The sequence below is a fragment of the Anomaloglossus baeobatrachus genome, chromosome 7 (assembly GCF_048569485.1).
Source record: "Anomaloglossus baeobatrachus isolate aAnoBae1 chromosome 7, aAnoBae1.hap1, whole genome shotgun sequence".
In the NCBI taxonomy this organism is placed as follows: Eukaryota; Metazoa; Chordata; class Amphibia; order Anura; family Aromobatidae; genus Anomaloglossus; species Anomaloglossus baeobatrachus.
In genome coordinates this window covers 55,879,683-55,896,792 of record NC_134359.1, presented here as the reverse complement: position 1 = coordinate 55,896,792, position 17,110 = coordinate 55,879,683, and the positions used below count along the sequence as shown (strand labels likewise).

At 42.8% G+C, this 17,110-nt stretch overlaps 1 protein-coding gene across 1 annotated transcript in view; it reads right to left on the bottom strand.

The window, feature by feature from the left end:
• Positions 1 to 16,739, bottom strand: part of MYO3B (myosin IIIB) — a 544,035-nt gene extending 527,296 nt beyond the window's left edge. Inside the window, 2 exon segments of the mRNA XM_075319688.1 lie at positions 9,133 to 9,267; positions 16,593 to 16,739. Coding sequence (XP_075175803.1) covers positions 9,133 to 9,267; positions 16,593 to 16,739 — 282 coding nt within the window.
• Positions 16,740 to 17,110: the final 371 nt, after the last annotated feature.

Sequence of the window (17,110 nt, the reverse complement as noted above, 5' to 3'; positions counted from 1 at the left end):
AGTTTCACGCTTGTCACAGCCCAGCATCTCGCACGCTCTCTCTTTTGTTGCAAAGCACCGCAAGCAGGAGCAATGCTGGGCTGTGGCGAGTGGGGGAACTTAGTGATGATGAGGAGATTAGTCGACTTAACCAATATTTAGCTAATGTGTACAGGGCCTTTGGCTATGATGCTCCACTTTCCATGGTACATCTTGGTATACAACCCTCTTAACAATAGATGATGTGTTGAGGTTCATCAACTATACGCAAACAGCTTTTTCAAACCTATGTAATGGGTTTTCATTTTGCCAGCCAAATTGCTTCTTACCATTTGGATTTAGCCTTTTTGTATCTTGTAGAATTCAGTTAATATAATAACACTGCACTGATGTCCATAATCTGACCCCTCCATACATCTCCAACCTATACCCCCTAAAATGAAATCTCTGGTCTTCACAAGCCTCCTTATTTTCTCCATACCATTGTATGTTCATCACACAACCATCTCCAAGATTTCTTCCAAGCATCCCCCATACCCTGGAACTTGCTACCTCAACACATCAGATGGTCCTTACAACCTGAAAACCCGCCTCTACAGGAAAGCTTACAACCTTCAATACCTTGATCATTTAATAAACACAGAAAGGTCAGATTTTGGCAAGACAAAAGTTTTGTCGCCTTGTCATATAATGCACCCGATCCTAGTTTACATCCTCACCCCGTGCTCACTAAATGATCGGTTAATTAGTGGGTGTGTATAAAAGGAAAGCCAGCACCCCAGACCTTCAGTTGCCCTGCAACTTGACCTCTGACAACATGCCAAAAATCCACCCTGCAACCAAAGCCTTGATTATCAAGAGGCTGAAAAACAGATACATTGCAGAGGTGCCTGGCACCTTTAATGTGTCTCAGCGTCAAGTACAAAGAATCAAAAAAAGATTTGAAGAGACTGGAGATGTTTTTGATAAGCCCAGGTCTGGCAGACCCTGCAAGACAACTGCTCAGGAGGAACGTTTTGTTGGTTAGAAAATTTAAAGCCAGCCCCTCTTCCACTGCAGCAGAGCTCCAAAAGGCCTGGTCACCTCAAGTCCCCGTGTCAACTAAAACAGTTTGTAGGATTCTGTTTCGAAATGGCCTCCTTGGTCGCATCAGTGCATAGAAGCCAGCACTAAACAAAAGGCAATTAAAAACCGTGTTGCATTTGCCAAGTCCCACAGCCTGCTAAACAGATGGAGGCTGGAAAAGTGGCAGAAGGTGGCTTTCTCTGATGAATCTTCAGTTGAATTACACCACAGCCGCCCCAAATACTGCAGGAGACCTACTGGAGCCCGTATGGATCCAGAAAAGAGTTACGTTTGGTGGTGGAAAGATCATGGTCTGGGGTTACATTCCGTATGGGGGTGTGCGAAACATTTGCAAGGTGGAAGGCAATATCAATAGCCTAAAATATCAAGAAGTATTAGCTACCTCTTACATTGCCAATCATAAAAGGGGTCAAATTCTGCAGCAGGATGGTGCTCCATCTCATACATCCATCTCAACAACAAAGTTCCTCCTGGCAAAGAAGATCAAGGTGCTCAAGGACTGGCCAGCCCAGTCACCAGACATGTACATCATTGATCATGTTTGTGGTAGGATGAAAGAGGAAGCTTGGAAGACAAAACCAAAGAATCTAGATGAACTCTGGGAGGCATGTAAAGGGGGCTTTACACGGTACGACCGATTGTGCAATTTCACAATCGATCGTACCCGCCCCCGTCCTTTTTGCGTCACAGGCAAATCGCTGCCCGTGTCGCTCAAAGTCAGTAACCCCCGTCACACATACTTACCTCTCATGTGACCACGCTGTGTGCGGCGAACGTCCACTACCTGGAGTGGGAGGGACGTTCGGTGTCACAGCGACGTCACACGGCCGCCGGCCAATGGAAGCGGAGGGGCGGAGATGAGCGGGACGTAAACATCCCGCCCACCTCCTTCCTTCACATAGCCGGCGGCGGCCGCATGACGCAGGTGAGCTGCTGTTCATCGTTCCCGGGGTGTCACACGGAGTGACGTGTGCTACCCCGGAAACGATGAACAACTAAATTAAACGATATTATAGAACCTAACGAGCAGTACACGACTCACGATTTGTGAGCGATACTGCGTCGCTAGGAGGTGTCACACAGGCCAGCATCGCCAGCGATGCCGGATGTGCGTCACAAAAACCGTGACCCCGACGATCTATCGCACGATAGATTGTCTGGTATAAAGCAGCCTTTAGACTGCATTCTTTGCTATTCCTGCTGACTTCATCAATAAATTGTCTGAATCATTGTTGAACCGCATGGATGCAGTCCTTCAAGCTCATGGAAGTCACACAAAATACTAAATATGGCTCTAATAGCACTACAACTTCATTCACCAATGTTATGCAACATATCTTTGTATTAGAAGTTAATTAATTGTTTGAATTTCACATTACTTTCTGTGGGCGACAAAACATTTGTCTTACCAATATCTGACCTTTCTGTGTTCATTAAATAATCAATATTTCAGCTTTGCAGCAACTTTATTTTCATAACCTAAACCAAATTTGTGAGGGTTTTAGCTTTCAAAAGAGTAATTTATGAAACCAATGGATGAATTTAAAGTCAGGTTATAAGCTTTTATTTACATAACATGGATAGGCGACAGAACGTCTATCAGGGACTGTATTTGAAGCAGTTTTTGATGTGGATTTTGGAGCAGAATCTAATCCTGAAATATTTGAAGAAACAATGTTTATTGTCTTCCTGGCCATAAAGAAATCAGCACCATAAAAAGTAAAGCAAGTGACAGCTATTACTTCTCGGGAATGTCTAGCATCTCAGTCTTAACGAGAATCCCGATAGCTCTTAAGGTTGTGCTTCTTCATAGCTCATTAGGGAATGGGATATGTAATCAATTATGTACTGAAGCAGAGAAAAGAAAACTGTTATGTAGACAAGACATTGCTGCTTACAGATATGCAGGGGCATCTACAAGAAGGCAATTTATTGTATTGTTAGCATATACAGAGAGCGAACTTCAACAAGTTTTGGGCATCAAAGAAACAGGACCAGATTAAAGGGAACCAAACATCAGGATTTTCGTGTATAAGCTGCAGCCAGTGCAGTCCTGGCACTATCAGGCACAGTGTGTACATACCATCAGGGGGCAGCTTGGGTGATTAGTCAGTGAAATCCAACTTTATAAAGTTTGAAATTTCGTGCACTTTTTGATTGACGTGTGCACCTCTGCAGATAATGTCCGGGCGGGTTATGCAGGAGTTCCCCGCCCCCCCACCAGCCTGTTCCTCCCTCTCTCCTGATGTCCGGGCGGGTTATGCACGTGTTCCCCGCCCCCCCGCGCCGCCTGTTCCTCCCTCCCTCCCTCTGGCTGTATGTAAATATCTAATCTTCAGAAACATGGCGCCGGAGTGGGCCTCTGCGCATAGCGCTTATCTCCGGCGCCATGTTTCTGAAGCCCCCGCATTACACAACTTGGTGTCTGAGAGGGCGGCGCATGCGCCCTCGTTTCTTCACAGCCCGTTGTGACCGCGGGAGCGCGCGTGATTAGAACAGGACAGAACAGCTGACCGGAGGCCGCGATTACCAGCTGCTCCTGTATCGTGCCGCCCCAGGACACCGGGCCAACACACCAGCCGGTGTGACAATGCGGGGGCTTCAGAAACATGGCGCCGGAGATAAGCGCTATGCGCAGAGGCCCACTCCGGCGCCATGCTTCTGAAGATTAGATATTTACATACAGCCAGAGGGAGGGAGGGAGGAACAGGCGGCGCGGGGGGGTGGGGAACACGTGCATAACCCGCCCGGACATCAGGAGAGAGGAAGGAACAGGCTGGTGGGGGGGCGGGGAACTCCTGCATAACCTGCCCGGACATTATCTGCAGAGGTGCACACGTCAATCAAAAAGTGCACGAAATTTCTAACTTTAAAAAGTTGTATTTCACTGCCTAAACACCCGAACTGCCCCCTGATGGTATGTACACACTGTGCATGATAGTGCCAGTACTGCACTGGCTGCAGCTTATACACGAAAATCCTGATGTTTGGTTCCCTTTAAGCAATAGATCAACTAATCCTACACAGAGATTATTATTATTATTTATTATTATAGCGCCATCAATTCCATGGTGCTTTACATGTGAAAGGGGTATATATAATAGGGACAAGTACAATAATCATAAACAATACAAGGCACAGACAGGTACAGGAGGAGAGAGGACGAATACTAACTATACATCCACTAATGGATCAAATGTGCATCTCAAACTAAAACTAATAAAAAAAACAACCTGCATTGCGCCCCTTGGGTCTATGTTCCCTGTAGAAGCTTATTCCTGGCCATTCTGGCATTTATTAGTCGCCATGCTGCACGCAGACACTAGACCAGGCCTGTTAGTTTATGGTGTTGAAATATACAGACTCCAACCCTATCTTCCAAATATAATAATATGTAAATAATTTATTGAACTCATAGCTTATATAATACTTTCACAGGAATTTGGAAAAGTTTAGATATTTTAATTAGTGATGAGCGAGTACCAAAAAGCTCGGGTGCTCGAGGCTCGGGCCGAGCATCCCAAGATACTCGTTTACTCGGCCCGAGCACCGAGCCCAATGTTATCCTATGGGAGACCCGAGTATCTTTATGAAATGACCCCCCGGCAGCATGTAGAAACCCTAAAAATGTCACAAAAGTCTCAGAAGAGTGCTCAAATGACATGGCAACAGCATGGGGAAGACCCCTTGAAGCATTTATCACTCAAAAGTCACAGCTGTGAACAATTTTGTCCGAGTTTTACGCCATTTTTACGGACTCACCAGAAAACCTTCCAAAATGACACCAAAATGAATTTTCATGGTGGAAATGTTAAGGGCACATACCCAATAGTGAGATAGAGCTGGAGTATGTTACTTTTTGAGATTATTACATGAAAGATTTTACGTGAAAACCTTGTGTGGCACTCCGATGTCCAAAACGCACGTTTTGTGCTTTTTACTAGCGATGTCGGTCATTTTTTTTTTCATTCTATCTCCCGTCGGTCGGTCTCGCTCTGTCTGTCTCTCTCTGTCTTGTCTGTCCCTCTCTAAGTCTGTCGGTCAGTCTCCCCCTTCTCTCATACTTACCGTTCCCCGATCACTGCCGTGGCGCTGCACAGCTGTTCACTAAACTCCGGCGGCTTTTCCTCTTTTGAAAAAGCCGGCCGCTCAATAATCAATCTCGTATTCCCTCCTTTCCTGCTTTTCGGCGCCTATGATTGGTTGCAGTGAGACACGCCTCCACGCTGAGTGACAGGTGTCTCACTGCACTCAAACACAGCAGCCAGTGGGTGTGTGTATACTGTGCAGTGAAATAAATAATTAAATAATTAAAAAAAACGGCGTGCGGTCCCCCCAATTTTAATACCAGCCAGATAAAGCCATACGGCTGAAGGCTGGTATTCTCAGGATGGGGAGCTCCTCGTTATGGGGAGCCCCCCAGCCTAACAATATCAGTCAGCAGCCGCCCAGAATTGCCGCATACATTATATGCGACAGTTCTGGGACTGTACCCGGCTCTTCCCGATTTACCCTAGTGCGTTGGCAAATCGGGGTAATAAGGAGTTAATGGCAGCAGCCCATAGCTGCCACTAAATCCTAGATTAATCATGTCAGGCGTCTCCCCGAGATTCCTTCCATGATTAATCTGTAAATTACAGTTAAAAAACACACACACACACGAAAAATCCTTTATTAGAAATAAAAAACACTAACAAAGTCCCTCATCACCAATTTATTAACCCCGACAAACCCTCCATGTCCGGCGTAATCCACAGTCCTCCAGCGTCGCATCCAGCTGTGCTGCATGAAGGTGACAGGAGCTGCAGAATACACAGCCACTCCTGTCAGCTTCACACAGCAACTGAAGACAGCCGCGCGATCAGCTGAGCTGTCACTGAGGTTACCTGGATCCAGCGGTGGATGCAGCGGTGGCCGTGGGTAACCTCAGTGACAGCTCAGCTGATCGCGCTACTCACCGCCGCACTGGTCAGCTCCACGCAGCAACTGAGGTGAGTATCGCGATCAGCTGAGCTGTCACTGAGGTAAATCGCGGCCACCGCTGGATCCAGCGGTGGCCGTGAGTTACCTGACTGACAGCAGCTGATCGCGCTACTCACCTCAGTTGCTGTGTGAAGCTGACAGGAGCGGCGGTGTATTCTGCAGCTCCTGTCACCTGCATGCAGCAGAGCTGGACGCGACGCTGGAGGTCCGTGGATTACGCCGGACATGGAGGGCTTTGTCGGGGTTAATAAATTGGTGATGAGGGACTTTGTTATTCTTTTTTATTTCTAATAAAGGATTTTTCGGGTGTGTGTGTTTTTTAACTGTAATTTACAGATTAATCATGGAAGGTATCTCGGGGAGACGCCTGACATGATTAATCTAGGATTTAGTGGCAGCTATGGGCTGCCATTAACTCCTTATTACCCTGATTTGCCAACGCACTAGGGTAAATCGGGAAGAGCCGGGTACAGTCCCAGAACTGTCGCATCTAATGTATGCGGCAATTCTGGGCGGCTGCTGACTGATATTGTTAGGCTGGGGGGCTCCCCATAACGTGGGGCTCCCCATCCTGAGAATACCAGCCTTCAGCTGTATGGCTTTATCTGGCTGGTATTAAAATTGGGGGGACCGCACGCCGGTTTTTTTAATTATTTATTTTACTGCACAGTATAGACACGCCCACCGGCTGCTGTGATTGGGTGCAGTGAGACACCTGTCACTCAGCGTGGGGGCGTGTCTCACTGCAACCAATCATAGGCGCCTGTGGGCGGGGAAAGCAGGGAATATGAGATGGCTGTGTGCAGAGCACAGCGCGCCCGCCGGTATAAAGGCTCGGTCCCGCTGTGCGGGCCGGCCAATCACTGCAATTCCACAACTAACAGGGCTGTGGCATTGCAGTGGTCTGCCAGCCAATCCCTGCATGAGGGCTGGCTCTCAAAAGAGCGCCAACATGCAGGGATGAAGACCACGAGTACAGCACGAGTATCGCGAAATTACTCGGTACCCGCCGAGTAGCCCGAGTACAGTGATAGTCGTGCGAGTACCGAGTAGTGACAAGCATACTCGCTCATCACTAATTTTAATCATATGAATAAATATATGCTATGTTCTATCAATCTAAAATATCTGTTTCCAATTGGAGAATATGGTAAAATGGAAAAGATGGTGTCGGATGTTTGACTCACTGACGTCATAGTGCAGGATTAAACCCATCCAATACATACACTACACACAAGATCCACACCATACATTATACACACCCTATACTCTACACACCTACTACACATACAGCAAACAATAACTACACACATAAGACCCATAGCATTTAATATACACCACATACAGGTCTGCCAAAAATTAAGAGACCACTGCAAAATTGTCACTTTATTTTATTCTATAAGCTACTGACAACGTCTCCGAATTGCCAAGCAATACATTTTGTATTTATTTTCTGAAAATGAGAAATGGTCAAAATAACAAAACCATGCACAGTGCCTTCACACCTCAAATAATGCAAAGAAAACAAGTTCATAATCATTTAGAAACAACAATAATAATAATGTTTTACCTCAGAAAGAGTTCAGAAATCAATATTTTGTGGAATAACCATGATTTCTAATCCCAGCTTTCATGCGTCTTGGCTGCTTTCCACCAGTCTGTCACACTGCTTTTGGGTGACCTTATGCCACTCCTGGCGCAAAAGTGTAAGCAGTTCTTCTTTATTTGATGGATTATGACTATCCATCTTCCTCTTGATTACATTACAGAGGTTTTCAATGGGGTTCAGGTCTGGAGATTAGGCTGGCCATGACAGGGTTTTGATGTGGTGGTCCTTCATCCACACATTGATTGATCTAGCTGTGTGGCATGGTACATTGTCCTGCTGGAAAAACCAGTCCTCAGAGTTGGGGAAGATTGCCTGAGCAGAAGAAAGCAACTGTTTTTCCAGGATAACCTTGTATGCGGCTTGATTCATATGTCCTTCGCAAAGTTTAATCTGCCCAATTCCAGTCTTGCTGAAGCATCCCCAGATCATCACCGATCTTCCACTAAATTTCACAGTGGGTGCAAGACACTGTGGCTTGTACGCCTCTCCAGGTCTCTGTCTAACCACTAGACGACCAGGTGCTGGGCAGAGCTGAAAATTAGACTCATCAGAGAAGATTACCTTACTCTAGAAATAGGGCAGGTTAAACTTTGCACTACTTCAATTTGAAGCCAGGACGCGTACACCCGGCTTCATAGTGTGCATGACCGAAGGTCCGGGATCATGTGAACTGAGCCGAAATCCAGCGTCAGGCGGCAATGACAGCGGAGTGGTGAGTGAGATCATCCTCTGATGCTGTCCATTTATTAGCATGTTAGTACACCCACAGGGATGTGCTAACATGCTAATGGGGCTGACTGGCAAGGGAAGCAACGCCCTTGGAACTAGTCCCCTCCCTCATTAGCATACTATAAAAGATCTTTAGAACTACTTTTTCTAAAGATCTCTTTATCTATGCTACTAGATACAGGGTCGGTTAGGCAGGGATTAGCAATATGCACCCAGAACTGCTCGTGGGTCTCGGTGCATATTGCACCGGACAGGTTCCCTTTAACTGAGAATCCATAGGTAAGCTCAGTTCTGTAAAACAGGTGCGAGTTGCAACAGCGCAATAAAGTCAACTCAGTGATGGCTTAACAACAAAAGAAGCTACAGAAGGCAAATGATGCAAAATTTTAATAAAACACAATTACAAATGTTGGGTTCCAAGCAGCCCCAAATATAAGAATTTAAGGTAAAAATATGTTCCCTGAGGTGGACAAACCCTTTAATCTAACAGTACATTCTTAGATTGTGGAAGGAATCTGAAGTACACCTAGGATACCCATTGAAACACACAAACTTTATGTTGAGCTTTCTTTTACGAACTTGAAACCAGGGCCCCAGGGCTTTGAAAATAACTTAGGTTTAATAGTAAATTGTCCATTAAAGTCTAATGAAAAGCCTATTTTAATTTTTTTTTTAAAATATAACTAGTATCTACATATCTATGTAATGTCGCTATGACAGTACCATTGTTAGATACATCCACTTACCTCTAGAACAAGCCACAGTTGTCCACCAATATACTGATCGGCTTTGTAATACATTCCGTAAAACATTACAACATTTGGATGATTTGGAAGTGATTTCAGAATATTATATTCTGCCTCAATCTCCTCATCAACATCCTAGGAGAAAGGAGCAGGGCGTCATCTCAAGCGATATTTCACAACACAAACATTTCATTCACGGTTAATTCAGTTTAATTATCAAAAATAACACCCAGTCACAATTTTTTTTTATGAATTTCCGCTAGCACTAAGACAGATTTCCCACCACTTTTTTTGTAATATGTAACAGCCTCACAATTTTATATATATATATATACAGTGCTGGCCAAAAGTATTGGCACCCCTGCAATTCTGTCAGAGAATACTCAGTTTCTTCTTGAAAATGATTGCAATCACAAATTCTTTGGTATTATTATCTTCATTTAATTTGTCTTCAATGAAAAAAAAAAAAATTGTCATAAAGCCAAATTGGATATAATTCCACACCAAACATAAAAAAGGGGTGGACAAAAGTATTGGCACTGTTTGAAAAATCATGTGATGCTTCTCTAATTTGAGTAATTAACAGCACCTGTAACTTACCTGTGGCACCTAACAGGTGTTGGCAATAACTAAATCACACTTGCAGCCAGTTGACATGGATTAAAGTTGACTCAACCTCTGTCCTGTGTCCTTGTGTGTACCACATTGAGCATGGAGAAAAGAAAGAAGACCAAAGAACTGTCCGAGGACTTGAGAATCCAAATTGTGAGGAAGCATGAGCAATCTCAAGGCTACAAGTCCATTTCCAAAGACCTGAAAGTTCTTGTTTTTACGGTGCGCAGTGTCGTGAAGAAGTTTAAAGCCCATGGCACGGTGGCTAACCTCCCTTGATGTGAAAGGAAAATAAAAATTGACGAGAGATTTCAACGCAAGATTGTGCGGATGGTGGATAAAGAACTTCGACTAACATACAAACAAGTTCAAGCTGCTCTGCAGTCCGAGGGTACAACAGTGTCAGCCCGTACTATCAGTCGGCGTCTGAATGAAAAGGGACTGTATGGTAGGATACCCAGGAAGACCCCACTTCTTACCCCGAGACATAAAAAAGCCAGGCTGCAGTTTGCCAATACTTACCTGAGAAAGCCTAAAATGTTTTGGAAGAATGTTTTCTGGTCAGATGAGAGAAAAGCAGAGCTTTTTGGGAAAAGCCATCAACATAGAGTTTACAGGAAAAAAAAAGAGGCATTCAAAGAAAAGAACACGGTCCCTACAGTCAAACATGGCGGAGGTTCCCTGATGTTTTGGGGTTGCTTTGCTGCCTCTGGCACTGGACTGCTTGACCGTGTGCATGGCATTATGAAGTCTGAAGACTACCAACAAAATTTTTCAGCATAATGTAGGGCCCAGTGTGAGAAAGCTGGGTCTCCCTCAGAGGTCATGGGTCTTCCAGCAGGACAATGACCCAAAACACACTTCAAAAAGCACTAGAAAATGGTTTGATAGAAAGCAGTGGAGACTACTAAAGTGGCCAGCAATGAGTCCAGACCTGAATCCCATAGAATACCTGTGGAGAGATCTCAAAATGGCAGTTTGGAGAAGGCCCCCTCCAAATCTCAGGGACCTGGAGCAGTTTGCCAAAGAAGAATGGCCTGTTTTCACCTTCTTGACCAGGCCAAATTTATCATTTCTGACCAGCGTCACTTTACGTGCTAATCACTTTGGAAATCGGACTAAACCAGACAATTTACATGCACGGCGGGAGATTTTATAAAGGTATTTTTAGGGTTTACAGGGGGGGTCTGGGGGTAATGTGCAACTTAATGGAATGCAGCACAGGCGCTGTTTAAGGTGCTAGTTTTAGTTTAGAAGGCGAAAATCTGGTGACAGGTTTCCTTTAAGACTAGAGGACTAGTAACCCTGCTGTCATATAGTCTTCCATATTCATGAGCTCTGTTGCCACCACTGATTGGCAACTTTCTGCCTATGCACAGTGTACTTAGGCTTCCACAATTAAAGGGGACATAGGACTCAGCATTAATTACAAAGAACCTTAGGCTTTTGGGAGAGTTGTCAGCTTAATATGGAGGCAGTCACAATCGTCCAACTGTATGCCTCACAAAAAAAATGTTTTGTGCTATCTAGTTTAAATTTCATATATTCAATATCTGCATACATCTAGCGCTTATAGAGGCTGCTGTATTCTTTTCTTTTTATAACTATAATTTTTATTATATTATATAAATTATAACAATCACTTTGTAAAAAATGCAATCATAAAAGATTTGGAAACAGATTATTGCAAAAATAAAAAAACAAGGCATAATCTTTATCAAATCAAAACATATTATCAGATCAGTTCACCCGCAGATTCCATATAAACCAAATCAATTGCGCTAATCTATACAAAGTCAGAAGCCAGGAGGTAACATGAATACAAAGGGAGCTAGAGAAGCCGAGGTTGTGTGAGAGCCAGAGGTCAGTATCCAGGAAGGAGCGTCAATAACCAAAGGGAAACAGAGACAAGGTCTGGGTATGAGCCGGAGTCAAAGGCCAAGAAGACACTTCAGAGACCAGGGAGTGCACGGAGCCGGAGTGAAAGAAAGCCTAAGGTCAGGGAAGCAGGGAGTTCAGTCAGAGCAGGGGAAGAGAGAGAATGAGGGAACGGAACTAAGGTAGTAGGACAAGATCTGAAGCACTCGCGGGAACCAGGAACATATACTGCGAGGCAGGAAGTATTACTGGCAGAGTTCTGAGTGAAAATGATCTAAGATAAGGCAGTGCGTTTACCCGGAATGAGGCACCACTGAATAGGTTCCTCCCACCGGGCCTAGAACCGGAAAATACAACCCACACAAAACATACTGGCTCTGCATGAAAGCAGAAAGAATCATGACATCCTGACAGGAAGGAGGGTTAGTCCGTTTCCATTGGAGCGCTATCAAACACCTAGCTGCTGTTAAGAGTAGTTTAGATAAATTCTTCGCCAACCCTTTAGGGGTAATGTTAAGTAGGTAAACCGCAGGGTCCAGTTGAACTACGCAAATATAACTTCCTAAATTAAAGTTTTGACTGAATCCCAGAATTTTGTCAATTTCAGGCAGCAACAAAAAATATGAGGTAGGGTCCCAACTGCTGAACCGAAACTATCCGGAGGCTGAGGATTGAATTTATGAAGAAGATCCGGTGTGTGGTACCAAAACATAAATATTTTGTATTGATTTTCTATATACAGTGTACATATAGAGGATTTAACCGCTATATTCCAAATCGACTACCAGTTCTGAGGAGATAGCTATCTACTCAAAAAAGTCTCCCATTTGATGTAAGAGTGTATTTTTGAGAATTCTACCTGAGAGTTCTTTATGCTGGAAGCCGCACCGCAGGTCAGTTTATGCTGCGGAGAAAAGCACAGTGGGCATGAGATTTCTATGAATCCATCCACTGTGCTTATACTGTACAAGGCAGCATTTTAGACATAGTAATAACACTCTGCGTCCAAAACGCTGTGAACCCTGATAGTGGGCACATATCCCTAGAGGGAAAATAGGAGAGAAACTTCTTCCATTCTGAGACGGATGGAGGAGACTCTTGTGCCCACCATCCATCATTAGATGGGTCCTGAGAGGAGTGCAGGGTTCTGTATTACTGGTGCAGGGATTTGAGAACTTCAGGGCTGTTGAAATCTGCAGCATGTTAATTCTTTCAGCATCTTTGCAGTTTTTCTGTCATAGAAAGGAATGCGTAAGTGCAAACATGCTGCAAAAAAACTTAGCTAACAGGTTTTGCAACAGTTTTTGCTGTAATTTTGATGAAAAAATTAACTTTATTAAACATGTATAGTGAATAAAACACACATGTAATCCTCACAACAAAAAATGCAGCTAAAAAAAACACAAAAACACAGCAAAACCCGCATTTTAAATGCAGCATTTTTACTCCCAAGAAAGCAGGTTTTGGCTGCAGAAAAAAAACACAGCAAAAACACTGCATGAGAACGTAACCTAAGGAATAATCTAGAGAGAAAAAAAGTGTCCAGCACTACTGAGACACAGCCACGGCCACTGAGACAGCATAAATGGAAGGCTGGGATGGGGATACAAGAGTCATGGGGTGCTCTAACCAGGTAAGGATTAACATTATTAACTGCAACACACCGAAAAAGGGTAAGTCAGCTCTCACCCGACTACTTAAAAAATCAATTCTTTATTTCATCGGGTAAAAACGGAACAGTAGGGAAGGGGAGAATGTGGGGAGCAGAAGGACGACGGCTACGTTTGTGGTGGATCCTACCTGCCTTTTTATTGACTTTTAGTGCAGGTAAAACATGTTTGATAAATATTAGGTTTAGGGTCTTACTAGAGAAAGATACGCCTTGTTGTGGATGGTGGGCTCATATGTCAATTTGTGCACTAAATACCTTAATTTTATAAGTGTATTTTATTTAACAATATTGTTTGTGTATCTATATCTACATCTATCTATCTATCATCTATCCATCCATTATCTATCTATCTATCTATCCATCTATCTATCTATCTATCTATCTATCATCTATCCATCCATTATCTATCTATCCATCTATCTATCTATCTATCTATCTATCATCTATCCATCCATTATCTATCTATCCATCTATCTATCTATCTATCTATCTATCTATCTATCTATCTATCTATCTATCATCTATCCATCCATTATCTATCTATCCATCTATCTATCTATCTATCTATCTATCTATCATCTATCCATCCATTATCTATCTATCCATCTATCTATCTATCTATCTATCTATCTATCTATCTATCTATCTATCTATCTATCATCTATCCATCCATTATCTATCTATCTATCTATCTATCTATCATCTATCCATCCATTATCTATCTATCTATCTATCTATCTACATCTATCTATCTATCTATCATCTATCCATCCATTATCTATCTATCTATCTATCTATCAGTTAACTAGAAGCTTTCTGAAAAATGCCCACAGATCGAATGTTTCTTTAGGAAGAAGAGATTGCATTTAATTAAACGATGTTAAATGAAACAGATTACTCTCCTGATGATGTTAAGTTGCTCTGGCATCAGCTCGGCCTAATGATGTATAACAATGATAAAATTTCAAATTAATTTGTTGACATCTCCATCTGAAAAATATATGAAAATTACTTTTTAAATATACGGCTTTTTTTTAGGGCTGGAAATTAAAATCGGACAAAACATTGAATCCAGTTTAATCTCCCTGATACGTTACATTAAAATCATTGCTGTGACATTTCTGAAATGAAAATTGCAAATAGTGGGGGGAAAAAAGATTAACCCTTTGTGTAGTGTTGTATGTGAATGTGAGTATACTCTGTGAATGTTATTCTCTGGAATTTTGGGGGTTCTTGGAACCTGATAAGGATTATTTCATACCACAGCATCAGTACATCTTGAATTTATCCCAGCGCTTTTGAGGGGTGCATGTTATAAGCCAAATGTAGGTTACCGGGGAGTGGTGGGGAATGGTCACAGGAGGCAGAGGCAATGCTGCAGGCTGTGTGCTGTGCTGCGGGCGCTGTGCTACTGCTCGTTGCTGGCGGTGAGGCAGGGGCCATCCTGAAAATGTCAGGGGGTGCAGGTTTCAAATAATGGCACACGGTGAGGGTGTGTGCGAAGATGGAGCTCTTGGCTTAAGATCTTATTTGTGCACGCACCACCTAAAGCTCATTGATCTCCCAGCAGCGGACTTAAGGAAAATGGCACCCGCTGGTGGCGTGTGCGCAGATGAGATCTTGGCTCGTTATTGGGCCGATAGTTCCATCTGCACATGCGCCGACTCCAAGTGCCATTTCTTTGAAGCCTGCACTGCCGACAGTTTCTGGATATTCCTACATCACAGCGCTCGTAGCATCCGGGACACCAACTGCACCACTTGCAGCATCCCCTCTACTACACGACTGCCCCTGCCTCCTGTGACCCAGCTCCACCACCGCTCCCGCCCCCCAACCCCCTGGTAAGACACCACTAGATTATAAGACGAACCCCATATTTTTTTTCTACCTTTTTTTTTCTTTAAATTTGGGGTGAGTCTTATAATCTGGTGCATCTTATAAAACAAAACTTATGGTAATTTTTTATGATGACGCTTTGTTTCAGAATCCCATAGCATGCTCTGGAAATCAAAAAAAGTTATCATTAAGGGGCAGAGGCTCTGGTTACTGTCGCCCACCTGTCCCCACCCTGAAATGAACCATCATCAGTGACCTCCGTTTCAGGCCCTGGGCTTATCCCAACTATACTATGTGCCAGTTGTCAATTCCAGTGCATGCTTAGTAGCATCTTGTCACTGTGCACAGTGACAGTGACAGTGCACTCCCTTCTTATTGCGAACATTCAACTCACAGTATAAACTCAAGATCAGACTACATAGGGTTTGTTTTCAGCCAATTACCATAAAGATACATAGATTGGCATGGAGGTGGTAGAAAGAGAATTATAGATTAGTCATCAAAACTATTTCCAAATTGGCTCCTTTTTTACAGCCCATGGTTTATAGGATAGTATCATTGACTAATAATGACTGAGTGAATGATATTAAAAGTGCAAGGTGACCTAAGTAACAACTAAATTAAAGTACCCTTTGATGTTATTATTGTTTGATATACAATAAAAAAAAAATATTCAAAATGGTGATATAAGGCAGTATTCATCATTTGCTAGGATTCTTTTTGTTTTTCTCTTTTTTGTCTTGTGGTATTGGTTAATATTTTTTTGCCCCAAATTCTTCAAATGGTGCATGGGGGAAAAAAATGTTCTTTATTTTTGCCTTTAGCCTTTTTTTGTGACTTGTTAATGCAAAAAATTTTATGTCCCGCTAAAATGTCACTATTCAGACGTACAAAGAAACATTCCGGGGAGAAGGCTGGAGTACATTTGTTCAAAAAAACAATAAGGTAATATGATTTGTCCAGAAGAAGAAGCCGTTGGGCTTTGAAACGTTTAGACAATAAAATCATTTTTCATCTCTATGCGGACTCTTTCATCATCTTTACGGCAGCGCAGGAGAAGTTAATCTTTTCTCTTTTAGGTACATTTGCAGACGTACATAGAAACATTCCAAGGAGAAGACTGGAGTACATTTGTGCAAAAATGTTGAGAATCAGCCAGATACATCTGGAAACCACAAATATCTCCTAAAATAAGGATTATTTATAAAACAAATAGGCCAATACATATAAAATAGACTTTAAAAAAAGTCTACGTTTGAAGAACAAGGAGCAAATGAAAATCAGGCATTCCGATTCCAAAAAGTAGACAAAAAAACGCAATAATGCATTGTGTCAATGCTTAACACTAGAACTACTGGACTCGTGACACCTATATAGAAATACATAGTGCAAAGTAGTCAAAATGACTACCTCAGTAGTTCTAGTGTTAAAAAGCAGAGACTAAAGAAATATATAAACTTACACTGATTGGGTCCAAAATCTTCACCGCAGCTAGACTTCCATCTTTCTTGTTGTTGACTTTGTAAACTTTCCCATACGTCCCTTTCCCTATTGTATCAGTAATTTCCCAGGTATCGGATGGATCAGCCAGTGACTCAAGTCCAATCATATTCGGATAAGGAAATAGACCAAACAATGACTTCCTAGAAAGCAAATCATATTGGTTCATAGTTAGAGCCATCAGACCGTGGAATACCCGACCACAAGAGGTTGTATGAATGGTACTACATCAGATTTTCAAAATTGCAGAACTTTTATCTCTTAACAAGCCATATTTATGGTTTATAAATAATCAAAAGATAACTAATATTTGATTGATAATGAAAGCTGTGAAATTGATCTTTAATATTGCCGTTGTTTATGAAGATACAAGGTAGCACCGCTATTGTGTGGGAAAGAAACATAGTGTCATGATTCTGATTAGTGGTGCTCTGCTCTCCTGCAGAGCCTGTACTGGACCTCATATTTTCCTCCGGTAAA